Genomic DNA, 17,457 nt, shown 5'->3' with positions numbered 1-17,457 from the left:
AAAGGAAAACATTCCAAATGGTAAGAAAAACAGGAAGCAGCAGCAAAAAAGGCAAAGCACTCATAACAACAGTCAGTTCAGGGTCAAGTGTGATGGTCATGTGTGATTCCAGCACTCTGGAGACTGAAGGAAGGAGGATCAAGAGTTCAAGTCCTGCCTGGGCTATACAGTGAGACCCTGACTCTGGAAAAAAAAACAAGCAATAACAAATGAGTCAATTTGACTAGTATAGGATAAAGCATAAAGAGAAGATTACAGAAATAAATTCCAGAAAATGTTGCAATACTGAGTTCAGGAATGCGGCCCTTACCAAGGATTCAGAAGCCAACAGGTTCCAGGGATGTTTGGGATGTGTTACATGAGTTCCTTATCAATGTATGTCCTCTATCTTTTGCAGGCACATTGCCAGGCATCTTCACCTTCTCGTCCTCTGGTAATCCACTCACACCCCCACCACTTTGTATACTTCGACTGACACTGGGCTCTCTTCCCCCCTCTTCTCCCACCTCTCCCACTCTTTCTTCTTTTCCCTCTCCCTCTTCTTGTTCCTCTCTCTTAGGAAATAGACATTCTTCCATTCTCCTCTTCTCCTTGCCTTTCCTCTCTCCCATTCCTTCAAGACTCATAACTTCAGAGTTTCATTTCCTGCCTTACAGTGGATGGGGACCCCCACTTCGTGGTCCACATTCCTCACTCAGGGGAGAAGATCTGCTTCACCCTGGATGGGCGCCCAGGGGACCTACTGCAGCTCATAGAGGACCCTAAGGCAGGTGAGAACCCAAGGATTCTATTCCCACACAAGACCACAGCTGAATGTTCTCATGTTAAGAACCCTAGATATTTAGCACTTTATTATATATACCTTATAGTACAGTATATAAAATAATGACATTTTATATTCATATTTTATATTATGTCTCAAAACTCAATAAATCAACATTTAAATAAATTAATAAATAAATAAATTTAAAAGTACAAAAAATTAAAACAAGCCCATTTGTAAAAATGCTAAGATAGTCAGAGATATATACCACAGCATATGGTAAATTATTTTGACGTTCATTTACCCATAAATATACAAATATGGACCATACAGTAACCCATACACATCAGCACATTAAGCCATAGAAGCCCTGATGCTTCCAGATTCATCCCAATCCCCAGGAATCAAATACACTGAAGTAATACATATTCTCTGCCACATCAGACACATGAAGTAGACTAGTGCACAGAAATAGTCACCTGTTACACACTGATATGCATCTAGGTATATGCATACTGACACTATACACACCGGCATACCTTACAAACAACCAAGACATATAACACCAACATATCCAGAGGCACATATAATCGTACAACCAAAAATGCACATTGTAACATGTCATCTTCTTCAAACATGTAGATGCACTGATATTCCCAGAGACACTCATCAGAATATAACCAGATACACAGATTTATACAGCAGTGGACAAATATTCACATATACATGCAAATAACCACATTAGGGTAAGCATGTGTACATGCTGCCTTTACACACAGCTCAGGGTGGACCATGGTGGAAGCATTTCCACATGAGAGATAGCATTCTAGCCACAAATCTGAAGTATGTCATCTGAACCCTGGGACCTGAGACCTCAGACCTGCCTGTGCATGTCTGAGGTCACCATGTGAATGCTGGGGTCGAAGCCTGTGCTTTATGCCTGCATTTCCTCCCCCTTACAGGGTTGCATGTGAGTGGGAAGTTGCTTGGAGCACCACCAAGACCAGGCCATGAGGACCAGACCCGTACATACTTCCAGATCATCACAATCACTTCAGATAAACCCTGGGCCTACACTGTTACAATAGGCCTCAGTTCCATATCGGTGCAAGGTGAGGGCACCTTGAACTTACCCTGGGACCAGCCTGCCCTGGTGAAGAAGCCCCAGCTCGAGCTCCATGTGGCTTCTGCAGCCCATCTCACCCTCCAACTTGGGCCCCACCTCAACTTCCTCATCCTTCGTCACCAGTACAGACACCCCAGCACACTACAGCTACCCCATTTGGGCTTCTATGTGGCCAGTGACTCAGGCCTCAGCCCCTCAGCCCGTGGTCTAATGGGTAAGTGCTGCTGAGGCTGAGAGAAACCACTGTGTACCAGTCCTAACAGAAATCTCTTTCTTTTCCTTTTTCTCTCTTTCTTTTTATTTTTATGTATATGAATGTCTTCCTTGCACATATGTGTGTGCACCATGTGTATGCTGGATATCCCAGAGGCTGAAAGAGAGCCTCAGATTCCCTGGAACTAGAGTTAAAGAACTTTGTGAGCCCATGTGGGTACTGGCAACCAAACTCAGGACTTCTGCAAGGACAGCAAGTGCTGTTACCCTCGGAGCCTTCTCTCCAGCCCAGAAACCTTCTTTAGGATGAAGGTCTATTACACCCCTCATATTCAGTGCTCTCAACTGTAAAGAGAAATGGAGGCCAAACTCTGCCTTTAGGAAGCTCCTGATAGGGGAAAAGGAAAGAGTCAGCTATCGACTAGTGATCACAAGGAGGGCTGAGTGTGAAGTGAGTGGCATAGGAAGCTACAGTAACCGATGGGGAAATTTCCCCAGCCTCTACACTCAAGAAAGACCTCTCTAAAGAGGGTGGAGAGGAATGGAGACTGGTGGAGCTAGTGCCGACATGGTCAAACTGAATGTCAACATGAGGAATTTGACTTTATCTCAGAGGCATGGGGCGGGGAGAAGCCATGAAAGGTTCTAAATAGAGAACGACGTAACAAGTTCTTAGTATTCTAGAGCACCATCTGCATGTTTAACCTTCTGTGAAGGTGGGCTGTAGGTAGCCAGACTGTAAGAAGTCAGAAGAACCTGGAAGCACCTGAGGCCAGCGATGACAGGTCAGACAGATGTCTTCACTACGCCGCGCCTCCTTGAGCCTCTATATCTTCTTGTCTTCTCCAAGCCCAGCTGCTCCCTTTATCTCTGCTATCTTGACTTTCCACTTCTATGCCACAGCCCTGTCCCATCTGGCTCTTCCATGCTTTCCACAGTGTCTAGCCTCTCCCCTCCAGATGCTCCACCCCACCACTTTGCTCCTAGATTCCCTGCTTTCCGGCCTCCTCTGAGTTCTAATTGCTGCTATATCTTCTCTCCCTCAGGACAGTTTCAGCACACAGACATCCGGCTGGTAACAGGACCTACTGGGTCTTACTTACAGAAGCACCGTGGGCCAGGTGTGCCAGTGGTACTAGGCAAGAAGCTGCTGAAAGAGTCACCAAGGCTTCATCCCCGCTGGACTTCATGCTGGCTGGTGAAACGCTCTCATGTGGAAGAGCTGCTGGGTCAGCCCTACCTTGCCTATGTTCTGTGATGGCTCCTGGACCTAGAGCCAGGAGGTCTGAAATTTGGAGACCCAGAGGCCAGAGCATGGAGTCAACTAGGACACAGGCCTGGGTACATGGAGGTGTGCATAAAGGCCACATATACATGTGTTAAGAGACAAATACATCAGGAAACACAAAGATAGAGCTAAGAAGAACTTTAGGCCTAAAAGCTTCAGTACTCTCACCTCGTGGTTCTTGTTTACACTCTGCTCCCTCCAAATTCACACTAGCCCTGGAAGTGACTTTCTTCTTTATTCATTCTTTGAGAATTTGCACATGTATACAATGGACTTTGATCTCCTCAACCCCCTCCCCCATGCCCTCATATATTCCTCCCAGAACCCTACCTCACCTTCCCAACTTTATTTTCTCTTTTCATGGCCCACAGACTGTATTTCTTAAAACCAAAGCCTCACTGAGTCACGAGTCAGTCCTGCACATAGCATTCCCTTATTCCTATGGTGTGCCCATAGCTCTTAGAATTCCCATAATAAGCTATGATGGTCCCCACCATTAGACTTCTTTATGTATTCACCCTTCTGTGTGGGACACTCTTCCTTTATCTAGGTAAACTTAGTTCATCTTTCAAGTCTTAGTTGTCCCCTCTCTTAGAAGGCGCTCCCTGGGCCTTCCATGAGGTTAAGTTTGGCACCTACTTTATGTCCTGTCGAAACTCATAACACTTTTCATACTGTGTAATAATCATTTATTTACTCATCTGGATCCTGGCTAAGCCTGTAAGCTCTCCGAGAGCAAGAATCTGTTCTGAATCTTTTTGTGTAGCCACAGTTCACAGCATGTGGTAAGTGCTTAATAAATATTTATAGAATAAATGAGTGAAGAAGAATAACCATTAAATAGCAGTAGGCATGCAACCAAAGACATAGGTCACTTGCAGAAAACAGCCAAAAAGACACGAATGTGGAAATACAGTGACAGAGGAGACATAGCAGCACAATGTACAGGGAACTCAGAATAATGAAACATGGATGTGGGGCCATATGCCTGTTATCTCAGCATTTAGAAGGCTGAGGCAAGAAGATGGCTACAATTTCAAGACCAGTCAGTCTGAGTTACATAGTGAGTTTGAGGCCAGCCTAAGCTATCAGACAAGGACCTATCTCAACAACAGCAGCAATAAAAAGAAAAAACCTGAACATATGGACACAACAACATAAAGAATGGAGTACCAAAGCAACTATATCAGAGATAGAAACATGTTTTCTTGCTGGGGTTCAGTGTTCCCATGACTTTAAGGTACTGTCCCTTCACAGGAATGCAAAGAGATAAAAACAAGATGACTTCGGGCCAAACACACAATAGCAAATGTGAAGAATGAGACATAACAACATACAAACTAATAGACACAGAGCTTCAGAGTGGAGCAGAGGTATTAAGATCACAGAGACATAAAGATACAAGGCTAACCAGGAAGATACTGGTCAGGATCACAGTCCAATAAAAAACAACCAAAGATGAAAAAGTAGAAACATGGAAATATGCCGACACTCTGATTTGTAGACATAGGTGATGAGATGATAATGAGAGACACACGGCCAGAGACATGCAAGGTGTGGAAACAGAAATTGCTGAGCCACAGATGCAATGGCAAAGATTCAGTGATATCAGCACATGCAGAAGAAGAACGAGTCAACATCAGAGCTCCACATACTCCAAGATCTATAAACAGAGAAGGAAAACCCTGTACAATGAAAACCACCAAAAGAGATAGAAATCAAGCCAGACATACCAGACATAAGAAAACACAGGTACCATGGGGAACTGTGATGCAGTAACAGCAAGAGAGCGGAATAAGAACTCAGAGACAGAGAAGTAGTAGACATAGGAATGTGAACCCACAAATGTAGTCACACGAACATAGGGTAGATTTTGAGATAGAAATAGACAGATATGCCTGGAAATGTAGCGTTAGGAAGAAGGAAAACTAGACATAGAATATAGATCAGAAGTCAAGAGATGATGAGAAAGGTAGCGATGCAAAGACATTGAATCTTGATACCCTAAGGACACCTGTAGCAGTGACACACGTCAGGCAACAAACCAAAGCTACAAATGAAGATATATGAACAGTGATTTCAACCTAAGGACATAAGGGAGTGGGTTATGTTTAAAAAGTGTGGCTCCAGACCCCAGACAAAACAGGGAGGACAGTGAGTCAGAAAGAAACAGATGCCGAGAAATACTCGGACAAATAAATTCACAGAAACAGGAATACCATCATGTGGAGCCAAGGCAAAGACTCAGGGACTGGGAGAGTACAGGTTCACACAGAGACACTGACAGAATGTGGAAGAGAAAGACAAAGAGAGCTATATCAAAACCCAGGGATTTAGACATGAGAAAGGAAGTTCTGGAGATGCACAGGCCTGGGGACTCTTCCATATCAGGCACATGGAAGGCAGCATACGAAGACCATGAGCATGTGACACTGTCTGCAACAAAGGAACTCAGGGACACACAGACACAGAATACAGAACCACATGTGCTGGATCACAGAGTGTCCAATATATGCAAAGAGTTAGGGTCACACAGAAATAAGAACAAATTGAAGTGGAATACAGAGGCTAGAGGGTACCCAGTCACCTTGTGTAGCCAGTAGGTAGCATGCAAGCACACTCAAAGTCATGTAAAGTTTCTGCATATACAGACTCGGGGATGCACAAAGATTCAAAGACATATGAAGAATTGTGAATATACAAAAATTGAGAAACATGTAAAGAATCACTGGTAGATAATAAGGAGTACATAAAAACTAAATGCTACCCCGGAAAAGGACACACATGCGTGCACTCAAACAATAGCAACTCACTAGATAAGCAGGTAGTGAGACACAGAGCTTTATGGGCACACAGAGACAGGAAGATACAGATACTAGACTAGAAAAGAAGCTTGGGACATACTGAATCTTGGGTACATTCAAGGGTAAGGATACATAAGCATTTAAACATATAGCCAAGGCACATGGAAAAGAGGTCAGAAGTAAATAATACAGTTTCATAGGAATACCCAGAGATAGTGCTATGTTGATACTGAAACACAGAGACTGATAGAATATATAGCATAGAGAAGTACTAAGAGTTGGAAACAGACACTCACAGACTTACTGACAACCAAAGACATACAGATACTAGATCACAGCATACCATAGGAACCACAGACACCAAGACACAAAAGCCTTGGTATACATAAACCTTGGGAAACTAAGTTATGTAGATGTAATCCAAATGTTTGTCATACAGATATTATGATTCATACAAACAAAGAAAAACATACAGAGCCACTAAAACACACAGACACACTGGCATGAATAAATATTTAACACACACACGTAAGTTCTATGACAGGTGTCAGATAACACAGAAATACAGAGGCAATAGTACCAAATACTGGTACACAGAGACACTGGTATATACACACAAAGGAACACACAGACCGTGAGATACTAGAACACAAAGAACTGGCACAGAAAATGAAGCATATGGAAAACGAATCTCAGAAACAAAACAAAGTACTAACACTAATGCATAAGTGCTGATGTGTACAGACAGGAGGCTACAAGATACCACTGAGACACAAGGATACAGAGACTGACAAATATTGGAAAGAGTAAACACTGGAATACACATATGCCAAGCTAAGCTGGCAAGGAGACACAAGAAAACACTCACAAATGCTCTGGGGAATAGAGTCAATGACGAGGCATGCACATTCAGGCATAGAATTATGTAGAACTGGTGTTTACGGATACACAGATACAGATAAGTTAAAAACTAAGAGACACACTCTGGTCAGGAAACATGTAAGCTAATCTCTCCCTCTGCTCCTCCAAGTCCAATCCCCCAGTCTCATCCCCAAATCTGTAGAAGAAGACCAGTGGCAGCCTCTCTGCTGCACTCATGTCCAGGGGATCACACATAAACTTCCTTACCTCCATTCATTGCTTTGTCCCTGGTTCCAACTTCAGCAAGAACTCCCTGGGAAACCAGAGGCCACTCTAAATAGGGAGGCAAGTAGGCTAATTGCGGATCTTCAGCATTCCCTCCATTCCTCCCAGTGTCATGTTGTGGTCTCATCCCCAGCTCTGTAGCAGACCTTCTGCCACGACCTCTCCACACTCAGCACTCACTTCCCAGGGACTAACTAAGCAGATCCTGGTGGAACACCCTGCTTTCCCCTCTCTTGAGAAGACCCTCTACCACCTCAGCCCATGGCCATTCCTAAGTCTTACGTACCAACACCCAGAAACACGTTTTAATTGGAACCCTCAGTGCCAACACCTATCAGGACCTGGGAAGATTTTCTTACGGGAAACACACAGCCACACACTCTCCTAAGAACCAGAGAGGAAACAGAAACCAAGGAACAAAACACTCACCAACAAGGACAAGACCAAATATCAGCACCTAAAATTATAATCTTCTAAGCCCAGATGTATATGCATAAAATAAAAATACAATCAGCATAAAAATTACAACCAAGAACAGTCAAGACAATGTGTCTCCACTAGAGATCAGCAACCCTAACATAGCAGTCCCTGAGTGTTCCAACATAGCTGAAGTACAAAAAAGACCTTAAAACAGCCTTTATGCATATGATAAAGGTCCTTAAAGAGGACATGAATAACTCACTTAAAGAAATCTATAAAAACACAAAAACAGGGTCAGGAAATTAATAAAAACATTTAAGACCAAAAGTGGAAGTAGAATCAGTACTGAAAACCCAAACTGAGGGAAAATTTTAGGTACCCAAACAGGAACCTTAAAATCAAGCTTCACCAACATAATACAACAGATCAGAGAGAGAATCTCATATATTGATGAAACAATATAAGAAATGGATATCTTTCCGGGCAGTGGTGGCGCACGCCAATTTAATCCCAGCACTCAGGAGGCAGAGGCAGGCGGATCTCTGTGAGTTCGAGGCCACCCTGGTCTACAAGAGCTAGTTCCAGGACAGCCTCCAAAGCCACAGGGAAACCCTGCCTCAAAAAACCAAAAAAAAAAAAGAAAAGAAAAGAAATGGATGTCTTCATCAAATAAAATATTAAATCTATAAGATTTCTAGCACAAAACACCCAGGAAATCTGGGACACTATGAAAAGACCCAACCTAAGAATAATAAGGATAGATGAAGGAGAAGAAACTCAGGTCAAAGTCACAGAAAATGTTTTCAACAAAATCATAGAAGAAATTTTCCATAGCCTAAAGAAGGATATGCCTAACAAGGTACTAGAAGCATACAGAACACCAAATAGACTGGATCAGAAAAGAAAGTCTTCCATAAGGGAGCAGAAAGGTTGTGTAGGGGAAGAATAGAGGAGAGCAAAATAAGAGATACCACCAAAGAGGGAGCCAGTATAGGTTTAAAGCGAAATCAGGCACTAGGGAAATGTCCAGAGATCTACAAGGATGGTACCAACTAACCATTAAGCAACAGTAGAGAGGCTACCTTAAATGCCTTCCCCTGCCAACAAGATTGACAACTAACTTATATACCATCCCAGGGCCTTCGTCCAGCAGCTGATGGAAGTAGAAACAGATACCCACAGCTAAAAACCGAACTGAATTGGAATCCAGTTGCAGAGAAGGAGGAGTGATGAGCAAAGTGAACAAGACCAGGCTGGGGAAACCCACAGAAACAGCTGACCTAAACAAGGGGAAGCTCTTGGACCCAAGATTGATCACTGGGAAACCAGCATGGAATTGATCCAGACCCCATAAATGTGGGCATCAGTGAGGAGGCCTCGGAAATATATGGGGCCTCTTGTAGTAAATCAGTACTTATCCCTAGTGTAGGAATGGACTTTGGGAGCCTATTCCACATAGATGAATACTCCTTCAGCCTAGACACATGGGGGAGGGCCTAGACCCTATCGAAAAGAATATGACAGACTCTGAAGACCTCCCATGGAAGGCTTTACTCTCCCTGAAGGGCAGAAAGGGTATTGGATAGGTAGGGTGTTAGTGGGGGGCAGGGGAGGAGGGGAGGGAGAGGGAACGGGATTGAGATGTAAAACAATCTCGTTTCTAATATAAATTAAAAAAGAAAAGAAAGTCCTCCCAGTATATAATAATCAAAGCATGCAATGTATACAACAAAGAAAAAATATTAAAAGCTGCAAGGGAGGGCTGGAGATATGGCTCAAAGGTTAAGAGCGCCGACTACTCTTCCAGAGGTCCTGAGTTCAATTCCCAGCAACCACATGGTGGCTCACAAACCATCCATTATGAGATCTGGTGCCCTCTTCTGGTGTGCAGATATACATGGAAGCAGAATGTTGTGTACATAATAAATAAATAAAATTTTAAAAAAGCTGCAAGGGAAGAAGACCAGGTAACATATAGAGGCAGACCTATGAGAATTACACCCAACTCCTCAATGGAGACGATAACAGCCCAAAGGGCCTAGACAGATGTGTTGCAGACTCCAAGAGACCACAGGTACCAGCCCAAACTAACATACCCAGAGAAACATTCAAACACCATAGAGAAATTAAGACATTCCATGATAACACCAAATTTAAGCAATATCTATCTACAAATCCAACCCTACAGAAGGTGGTAGAAGGAAAACTCCAACCTAAGAAAACACAGAAAATAAATAATCCCAGATAAGCAAAGTCAAAGAAGAGAAGCATACAGACACCACCAACAACAACAATGACAAACAAAATAATAGAAATCAACAATCATTGGTCATTGATATCTCTCAACATCAGTGGCCTCAATTCCCCAATAAAAAGACACAGACTGCCATTTTGGATTATAGAACAGGATCCATCCTGCTGCAAGAAACACACCTTAACATCAAGGATAGACATCATCTCAGGGTGTAAGAATGGGAAAAAATATTACAAGAAAATAGACCTAAGAAGTAAGCTGCTGTAGCCATTTTAATATCTGTGTAAATAGACTTCAAACCAAAACTAATCAGAAGAGACAGGGAAGAACACTACATACTCATCAAAGGAAAAATCCACCAAGAGGACATTACAATTCTTTTTTTGTTTTTGTTTTTCACTTTTATTGCAAATAGATTCTTTTCTCATACAATATATCCTGGTTGCAGTTTCTTCTCCCAGTTCTTCCCTACCTCCCCTTCCATCCAGTTTCACTCCCTTTCTGTCTCTCATTGGAAAAGAATAGGCTTCTTTGCAACATAGCAAAATAAATTATAAGAAAAACAAAAACCATCACATTGAAATTGGACAAGACAAACAAACAGAAGGAGGGAAAGGCCAAAGAGAAGGCAAAAAGAATCAGAGACCCATGAGTTCACACACTTAGGAGTCTCATAACAACACTAAACTGAAAGCTAATATATATACAGAGGACCTTGTGCAGACCTGTGCAGGCCCTAAGCTTGCTGCTTTAGTTTCTATGAGTTTATGTGAGCTTTGATCATGTTGATTACTGGGCCTTGTTCTCCTAGTGTCCTCCATCTCCTCTGGCTATTACACTCTTTCTGCCTCCTCTTGCCTGAGGATCCTTAGCTCTGAGGGAAGGGTTATGATGGAGACATCCCATTTAGAGCTGTGTGTATTCCAAGGTCCAAGGTGCCTCTCTCTCTCCTTCCTCCCTGCACATCCCATCCCATTCCCCCATCTCTCTCTCTCTCTCTCTCTCTCTCTCTCTCTCTCTTCTCTTCTCTCTCTCTCTCTCTCTCTCTCTCTCGTGTGTGTGTGTGTGTGTGTGTGTGTATGTGTGTAATGTCTGGCAGAGGGTCTCTGCATCTGTTCCCATCTGCTGCAGGAGGAAGCTTCTCTGATGATGGCTGAATAAGGCACTGATCCGTGAGTATAGCAGATCATCATTAGGAGTCATTTTATTGCTACTTGGTTTTAAAAGTCTGATAGCATTGGATTGGATCATAATACTCTGGGTTATCTAGTCTCTGGCTCTTGGTGACCCAAGCAGTGTGACGTATGGATTCCATCTCTGGGAGTGGGCCTTAAGTCAGATGACATTAAATTTTTAATATTTATGCCCCCAAAACAAGTGCCCCTAAGCTTGTAAAAGAAACACTGCTACAAGTTAGATCACATTTTGCCCTTCACACATTGATAGTGGGAAAGTTCATTACCCTACTCTCACCATAAAAGGTCATCCAGACAAAAACTAAACAGAGAAATGCTAGAGCTAACTGATGTTATAAATCAAATGGACCTAACAAATTTACAGAACATTTCACCAAAACACAAACGAATATACTTTCTTCTCAGCACCTCATAGAACTTTCTCCAAAACTGACCACGTCTCAATGGATACAAAAAAATTGAAATAACACTGTGGTTGTCTGAAAGAAAATGGCACTATTAGGAGGTATGCCCTTGTAGAATATATGTGGTCTTGTTGGAGGAAGCATGCCACTGTGGAGGCAGGTTTGAGGTCTCATAGACACTCAAGACACTGCCCAGTGTCCCAGATCAGTTCCTGTTTCCAACAAGATGTAGGACTCTCAGCTCCAGCACCATGTCTGCCTGCATACTGCCATGTGCCACCATGATGATAATGAAGTGAATGTTTTCCTTTAGAAGAGTTGCTGAGATCATGGTGTCTCTTCACAGCAATAGAAAACCTAACTAAGACAAACACCCTGCATCATATCTCATCATCAATGATTTAAGGTGGATATCAACAAGAGAAACATTACAAACTCCTGGAAACTGAACAACTAATTACTGAATGCAAAAATGGGTCAAGACATAAAGAAATTAAAGACTTTCTAGAAATGTATGAAAATGAATACACAGCATACCCAAACTTAGGGACACAATGAAAGCAGTGTTAAGACAGAAGTTCATAGCAATATGTGCCTACATTTAAAAAATGGAGAGATCACATACTAGCAACGCCTGAAAGCTCTAGAATGAAAAAAGTAAGCACAGCCAAGAGGAGTAGATGGCAAGAAATAGTCAAACTGAGGGCTGAAACCAATAAAAAAAGAAACAAAGAGAATACAAAAAAATCAATGAAACAAACAGTTGGTTCTTTGAGAAAATCAACAAGACAGACAACCCTTTATCCAAATTAATTGAAAGGCAGAGAATATCCAAATAGACAAAATCAGAAATGAAAAGGGTGACAGACCAACAGACACTGAGGGAATCCAGAGAATCATAAGAACATACTTTAAGCTCTTTACGCCGCTCTCTCTCTCTGCTCACTCCTCCTCTGCTCTTCTCTTCTCCCACCTACACTCTCTCTCTGCCTCTCTATGGCGACCGGCCATGGCAGTCAGCCATTACCCTTGTTCCTCTTCTCTCTTAGTCTCCCTACTCTGCCGGGTCATATAATAAACTAGTTAACATGTAAAAAAATAAAGAACATACTTTAAAATCTTATACTTCGCAAAATAGGAAAATTAAAAAGAATTGGATACTTTTCTTGATAGATACCACTTACCAAATTAAATGAAGGTCAGATAAGCAACTTAAATAGACCTATAACCACTAATGAAATAGAAGCTGTCAATAAAATTTTTCCAACCCAAAAAAAGCACAAGGCGAGATAGTTTAACGGCAAAATTCTATCGTAATTTCAAAGAAGAGTTAATGTCAATACTCTTCAAATTATACCACAAAATAAAAACAGAAGGAATATTGCCCAATTCATTGTATAAGGCCACAGTTACCCTGATACCTAAACCACATAAAGCCCCAACAAAGAAAGGAAATTACAGAACAATTTCCCTCATGAACATAGATGCAAAAATATTCAATGAAATACTTGCAAGCATAATCCAAGAACACATAAAAAGATTATCCACAATGATCAAATAGGCTTTATCCCAGAGATTCAGGATGGTTGAACATATGTACACTGATAAGTATAATCCACCATATAAACAAACTGAAAGACACGATTCACATGATCATCTCATTAGATGCAGAAAAGTCCATTGACAAAATCCAACACTCTTGGATAGATTAGGGATACAAGGGACATACCTAAACATAATAAAGGCATTTTACAGCAAGCCCATAGCCAACATCAGCTTAAAGGGAGAGACACTCAAAGCAATTCCACTAAAATCAGGAGCAAATCATGGCTGTCCACACTCTTCATACCTAGTCAATATACTACTTAAAGTCTTAGCTAGAGAAATAAGACAACTGAAGGCAATCAAGGGGATACAACCCAGAAAGGAAGACGCCAAAGCACCTTTATTTGCAGATGATATGATAGTATACATAAGTGACCCTAAAAGTCCTGTCAGCAACTCCTACAGCTGTTAAACACTTTCAGTAAAGTAGCCAGATACAAAAATTAGTAGCCCTCCTATATACTAATGACATAGGGACTGAGAAGGAAATCAGAGAAACAACACCTTTCACAACAACCTTGAACAATATAAACTATCTTGACGTAACTCTAACTAAGCAAATGGAAGACTTATATGAAAAACTTCAAGACAATGAAGAAAATATTAGAAGATGGGAAAATATCCTATGCACATGGGAGATTAATTTGCAAAGATGATCATCCTACCAAAAAAATTCTACAGACTCAGTGAGATCCCCATCAAAATTTCAACACAATTCTTCACAGAACTTAAAAGGACAATTTTTAGCTTCACATGGAAACACAGACACACACACACACACACACACACACACACACACACACACACACACACACAACAAAAAAAAAAAAAAAAAAAAAACAGAATAGCTAAAAACAATCCTGAATAAAAGAAGAACTGCTGGAGGTTTCATCATCCTTGATTTCAAGTTGTACTACAGAGCTATACTAATAAAAGAAAACAGCATGGAATTGGCACAAAAACAGATGTGTTAATCAGTGGAATATAATTGAAAGTCCAGACACCTGATTTTTGATAAATAGGCCAGAAACACACACTGGATAAAAGACAGTATCCTCAACAAATGGTGCTAATCAAATTAGATGGCTGTATGTAGAAGAATCAAGATAGATCCATATGTATCACCCTGCACAAAACTCAAATTCAAATGGATAGATCCATATGTATCACCCTGCACAAAACTCAAATTCAAATGGATCAAAGACCTCAACATTAAACAATATACACTGAACATGATAGAAAAGAAAATGGATAATAGCCTTGAACTCACTGGAACTGGAAAATCCAGGCTTCTGTACAGAACACCATTAGCACTGGAACTTAAACTAGCAATTAATAAATGGGACTTCATGAAACTAAGAAGCTTCTGCATGGCAAAGACAAAGTAGCAACCTACAGAACGGGAAAATATTTTTACCAAATATACATCCAATAGAGGGCTATTGGACTTAAGGTCCCACTCCACAAGATGGAACCCATACCCAACACTTCTTGGGTGACCAAGAACCAGAGGATAGCCCAGGGACCTAGGGTAAAACCAAATAATATTTATCTAAAAGAAGAAAAATTTTATAGTGATAAAATTACTTTAGTGATATTCTGTTATACTCACAGATCAGTGCCTTGTTCAACTATCATCAGAAAAGCTTCCTCCTGAAGCAGATGGAAACAAATACAGAGACATTATGCAGAGAGTGAGAGACCTTGGAACACTCAGCCCTAAATGGAACATCTCCATCATATCCCTCCCCCTCAGAGCTCAGGGAACACTCTAGTAGAAGAGGCAGAAAGAGTGTAAGAGCCAGGGGGGATGAGGAACACCAGGAGAACAAGGCCCTCTGAGTCAACTGAGCGAGGCTCATATGAACACATAGAAACTGAAGCAGCATGCACGAGGCCTGCAAGGGTCTGCACCAGGTCCTCTGTGTATATATTATGGCACCCACTGTAGTTTTTTTATGGAACTCTTAAGTGTGTAAACACATGGGTCTCTGATTCTTTTGCCTTCTTTTGAGCTTTTATTTCCCTTCTGTTTGTTTGCCTTGTAAAACTTTGATGTGATGGTTTTTATTTTATCTTACTATATTTTATTTTGTTATTTTTAAGTGAATAAATCAATTAACCAATGAATCAGTGAATGAATGAATGAATGAATGAATGAATGAATGAATGAATGAATGCCTAGCCCACTGGGGTAAAGGTTAGCAGTTAAACTCTCATTTTTACCTGCTGGGAGAGGGAAAATCAGTTTTCTCCAATAGAGTGACAGTGTTATGTCAACCCGACCAGGACAGGCCTCATGTTCAGGAATAATTCTCTACACAGGAGTGTATGGGGGTGTTTTGTTTTGAGGAGGTGTGGTTTTATTTTGTTCTCTTGTTTTGGGGGAGATTTTTGTTATCATGTTGGGTTTCTGTTTGATTTTTGAGAAAAAACTTAAAGTTGGGTGGATAGAGAGGGGAGAGGATTTGGAAGGGCTTGGGGGAGAGGAACAACATGATGAAAATGTATTTAAATTTAAAAATTCTTTTAAATAATAAAATACAATAAAAGGAAAATATATGCCACCTTATGAGGTATAAATACAGAGTTATTTTCTGCATTAATTAGGTAACCTATGAAGGGCATTTCATTAATTTATTGCTTAATATTAAATAAAAAAGTCATAGAACACAACTTTCCCACCCTCCCAGGATCTATTTAAAATATTTATTTTATTTTTAATTTTGTGTCACTGTGTGTGTCAGTGAATGTGAATGAAAGTGCCCTTGGAGGGCAGAAGATGTCAGGTTCCCTGTAACTAGAGTTACAGATGGTTGTGAGCCATCTGACATAAGTGCTAGGAATAGAATTCAGGTTCCTCATAAGAGCAAAATGATGGTTTGAATGAGAATGGCCCACATAGGCTTAGATGTGTGAATACTTAGTACCCAGTTAGTGGAACTGTTTGTAGGATTGGGGGAAGGTCCATCACTGGAAGCAGGCAAGGAGGTTTCAAAAAACTGGTACCATTCCCAGTATACCCTCTCTCTGCATCCTGCTTGTAGATAGACATGTAAACTCTCAGCTTCTGCTTCAATCACCTGCTTCTCCATCATTATGGCTCTAGCCCTATGAAACTATAAGACCCAAATAAACTCTTTCTTTTATGTAAAAAAAAAAAGAAAAAACCAACTGGGAGATGTCACAATGCAACATGCAAGTTGTCACCAGAGTATACAGACATTAATCTACACAGACTCTGGAACATATTGTCATTAGAACAGAAATAATTAGAGTCATATAGACATTACAATAAAGAGAGACTCTAATCTATAGGTGATGGGACACAGACACTGTGCCACACAATCTTTGGGATAAATAGACACTGAGAACAGATTCTGTAACACCCAGAGACACTGGGACACATAGACATTGGCTCATCGTCAGAGACAAAGACAGAAATTTGAACTTAGGGACATTTGGATACAGAAAGGTTGTGATTCATAAATATCAATATATATTCCTGATGTAGACACTTGAATGTGCAGACATTCTAAGGAATGTAATCAATAGACTACTCAGACAGTATGAAACAGACACTAGCAGACAGAAATAGAAACCAACAAATGCTGGGGCACACAGGTACCAAGATACAAATGCTGAAATACAGATATTGTAGCCCTCAGATACAGGAACACACAAACTGAGTGCTCAGAAACTGAAACATACCATACAGACACTGGGATATATAGTCATTAAAACACACAAACATGGCAACATATAGAAATTATGACATGTAGAAACAAGCACAAATAAACAAAGGCACACCAAAAAACCAAAAGCTGATTCTGGAACACGTGAACAATTGGGGCATATAGACACTAAAGTAAATAGTAAAGGGATGTGCAAAATCTGACATAAAGATAAACATATCTGGTACTCCATACACTGAGACGTGCAGACATGCTGGCTTAAAACTTGTTTAAGTAGATACTGGGGCCTACAGACATTTGGACACTGATTCACATATGCATACAACACAGACACAAGAGACACAGAGATGTAGGAAAAGGGACAGAAAGCTACTAAAATTTGAGACACAGTGCAACATTCTGACAAAACAAACAGTGGAACACACGAATGCTGAAAACCATGGAAACATACACAAATTCAAAGATACACAGACTCTGAGACATAAAAAAGACAATCTTAAACATGGACACTGGGGTACATAGACACTGACATATAGAGACACT

The 17,457-nt window shown here is 41.0% G+C and overlaps 1 protein-coding gene across 1 annotated transcript in view; it reads left to right on the top strand.

The window, feature by feature from the left end:
• Positions 1 to 3,360, top strand: part of Itih6 (inter-alpha-trypsin inhibitor heavy chain family member 6) — a 30,155-nt gene extending 26,795 nt beyond the window's left edge. The window contains 4 exon segments of the mRNA XM_027432014.2: positions 398 to 433; positions 657 to 770; positions 1,726 to 2,103; positions 3,149 to 3,360. Coding sequence (XP_027287815.1) covers positions 398 to 433; positions 657 to 770; positions 1,726 to 2,103; positions 3,149 to 3,360 — 740 coding nt within the window.
• The last annotated feature ends 14,097 nt before the right edge of the window (positions 3,361 to 17,457 follow it).

The sequence above is a fragment of the Cricetulus griseus genome, chromosome X (genome assembly GCF_003668045.3).
Source record: "Cricetulus griseus strain 17A/GY chromosome X, alternate assembly CriGri-PICRH-1.0, whole genome shotgun sequence".
NCBI classification, from domain to species: domain Eukaryota; kingdom Metazoa; phylum Chordata; class Mammalia; order Rodentia; family Cricetidae; genus Cricetulus; species Cricetulus griseus.
Note: the sequence above shows the minus strand (reverse complement) of the source record. Positions and strands in the feature narration are given on the sequence as shown.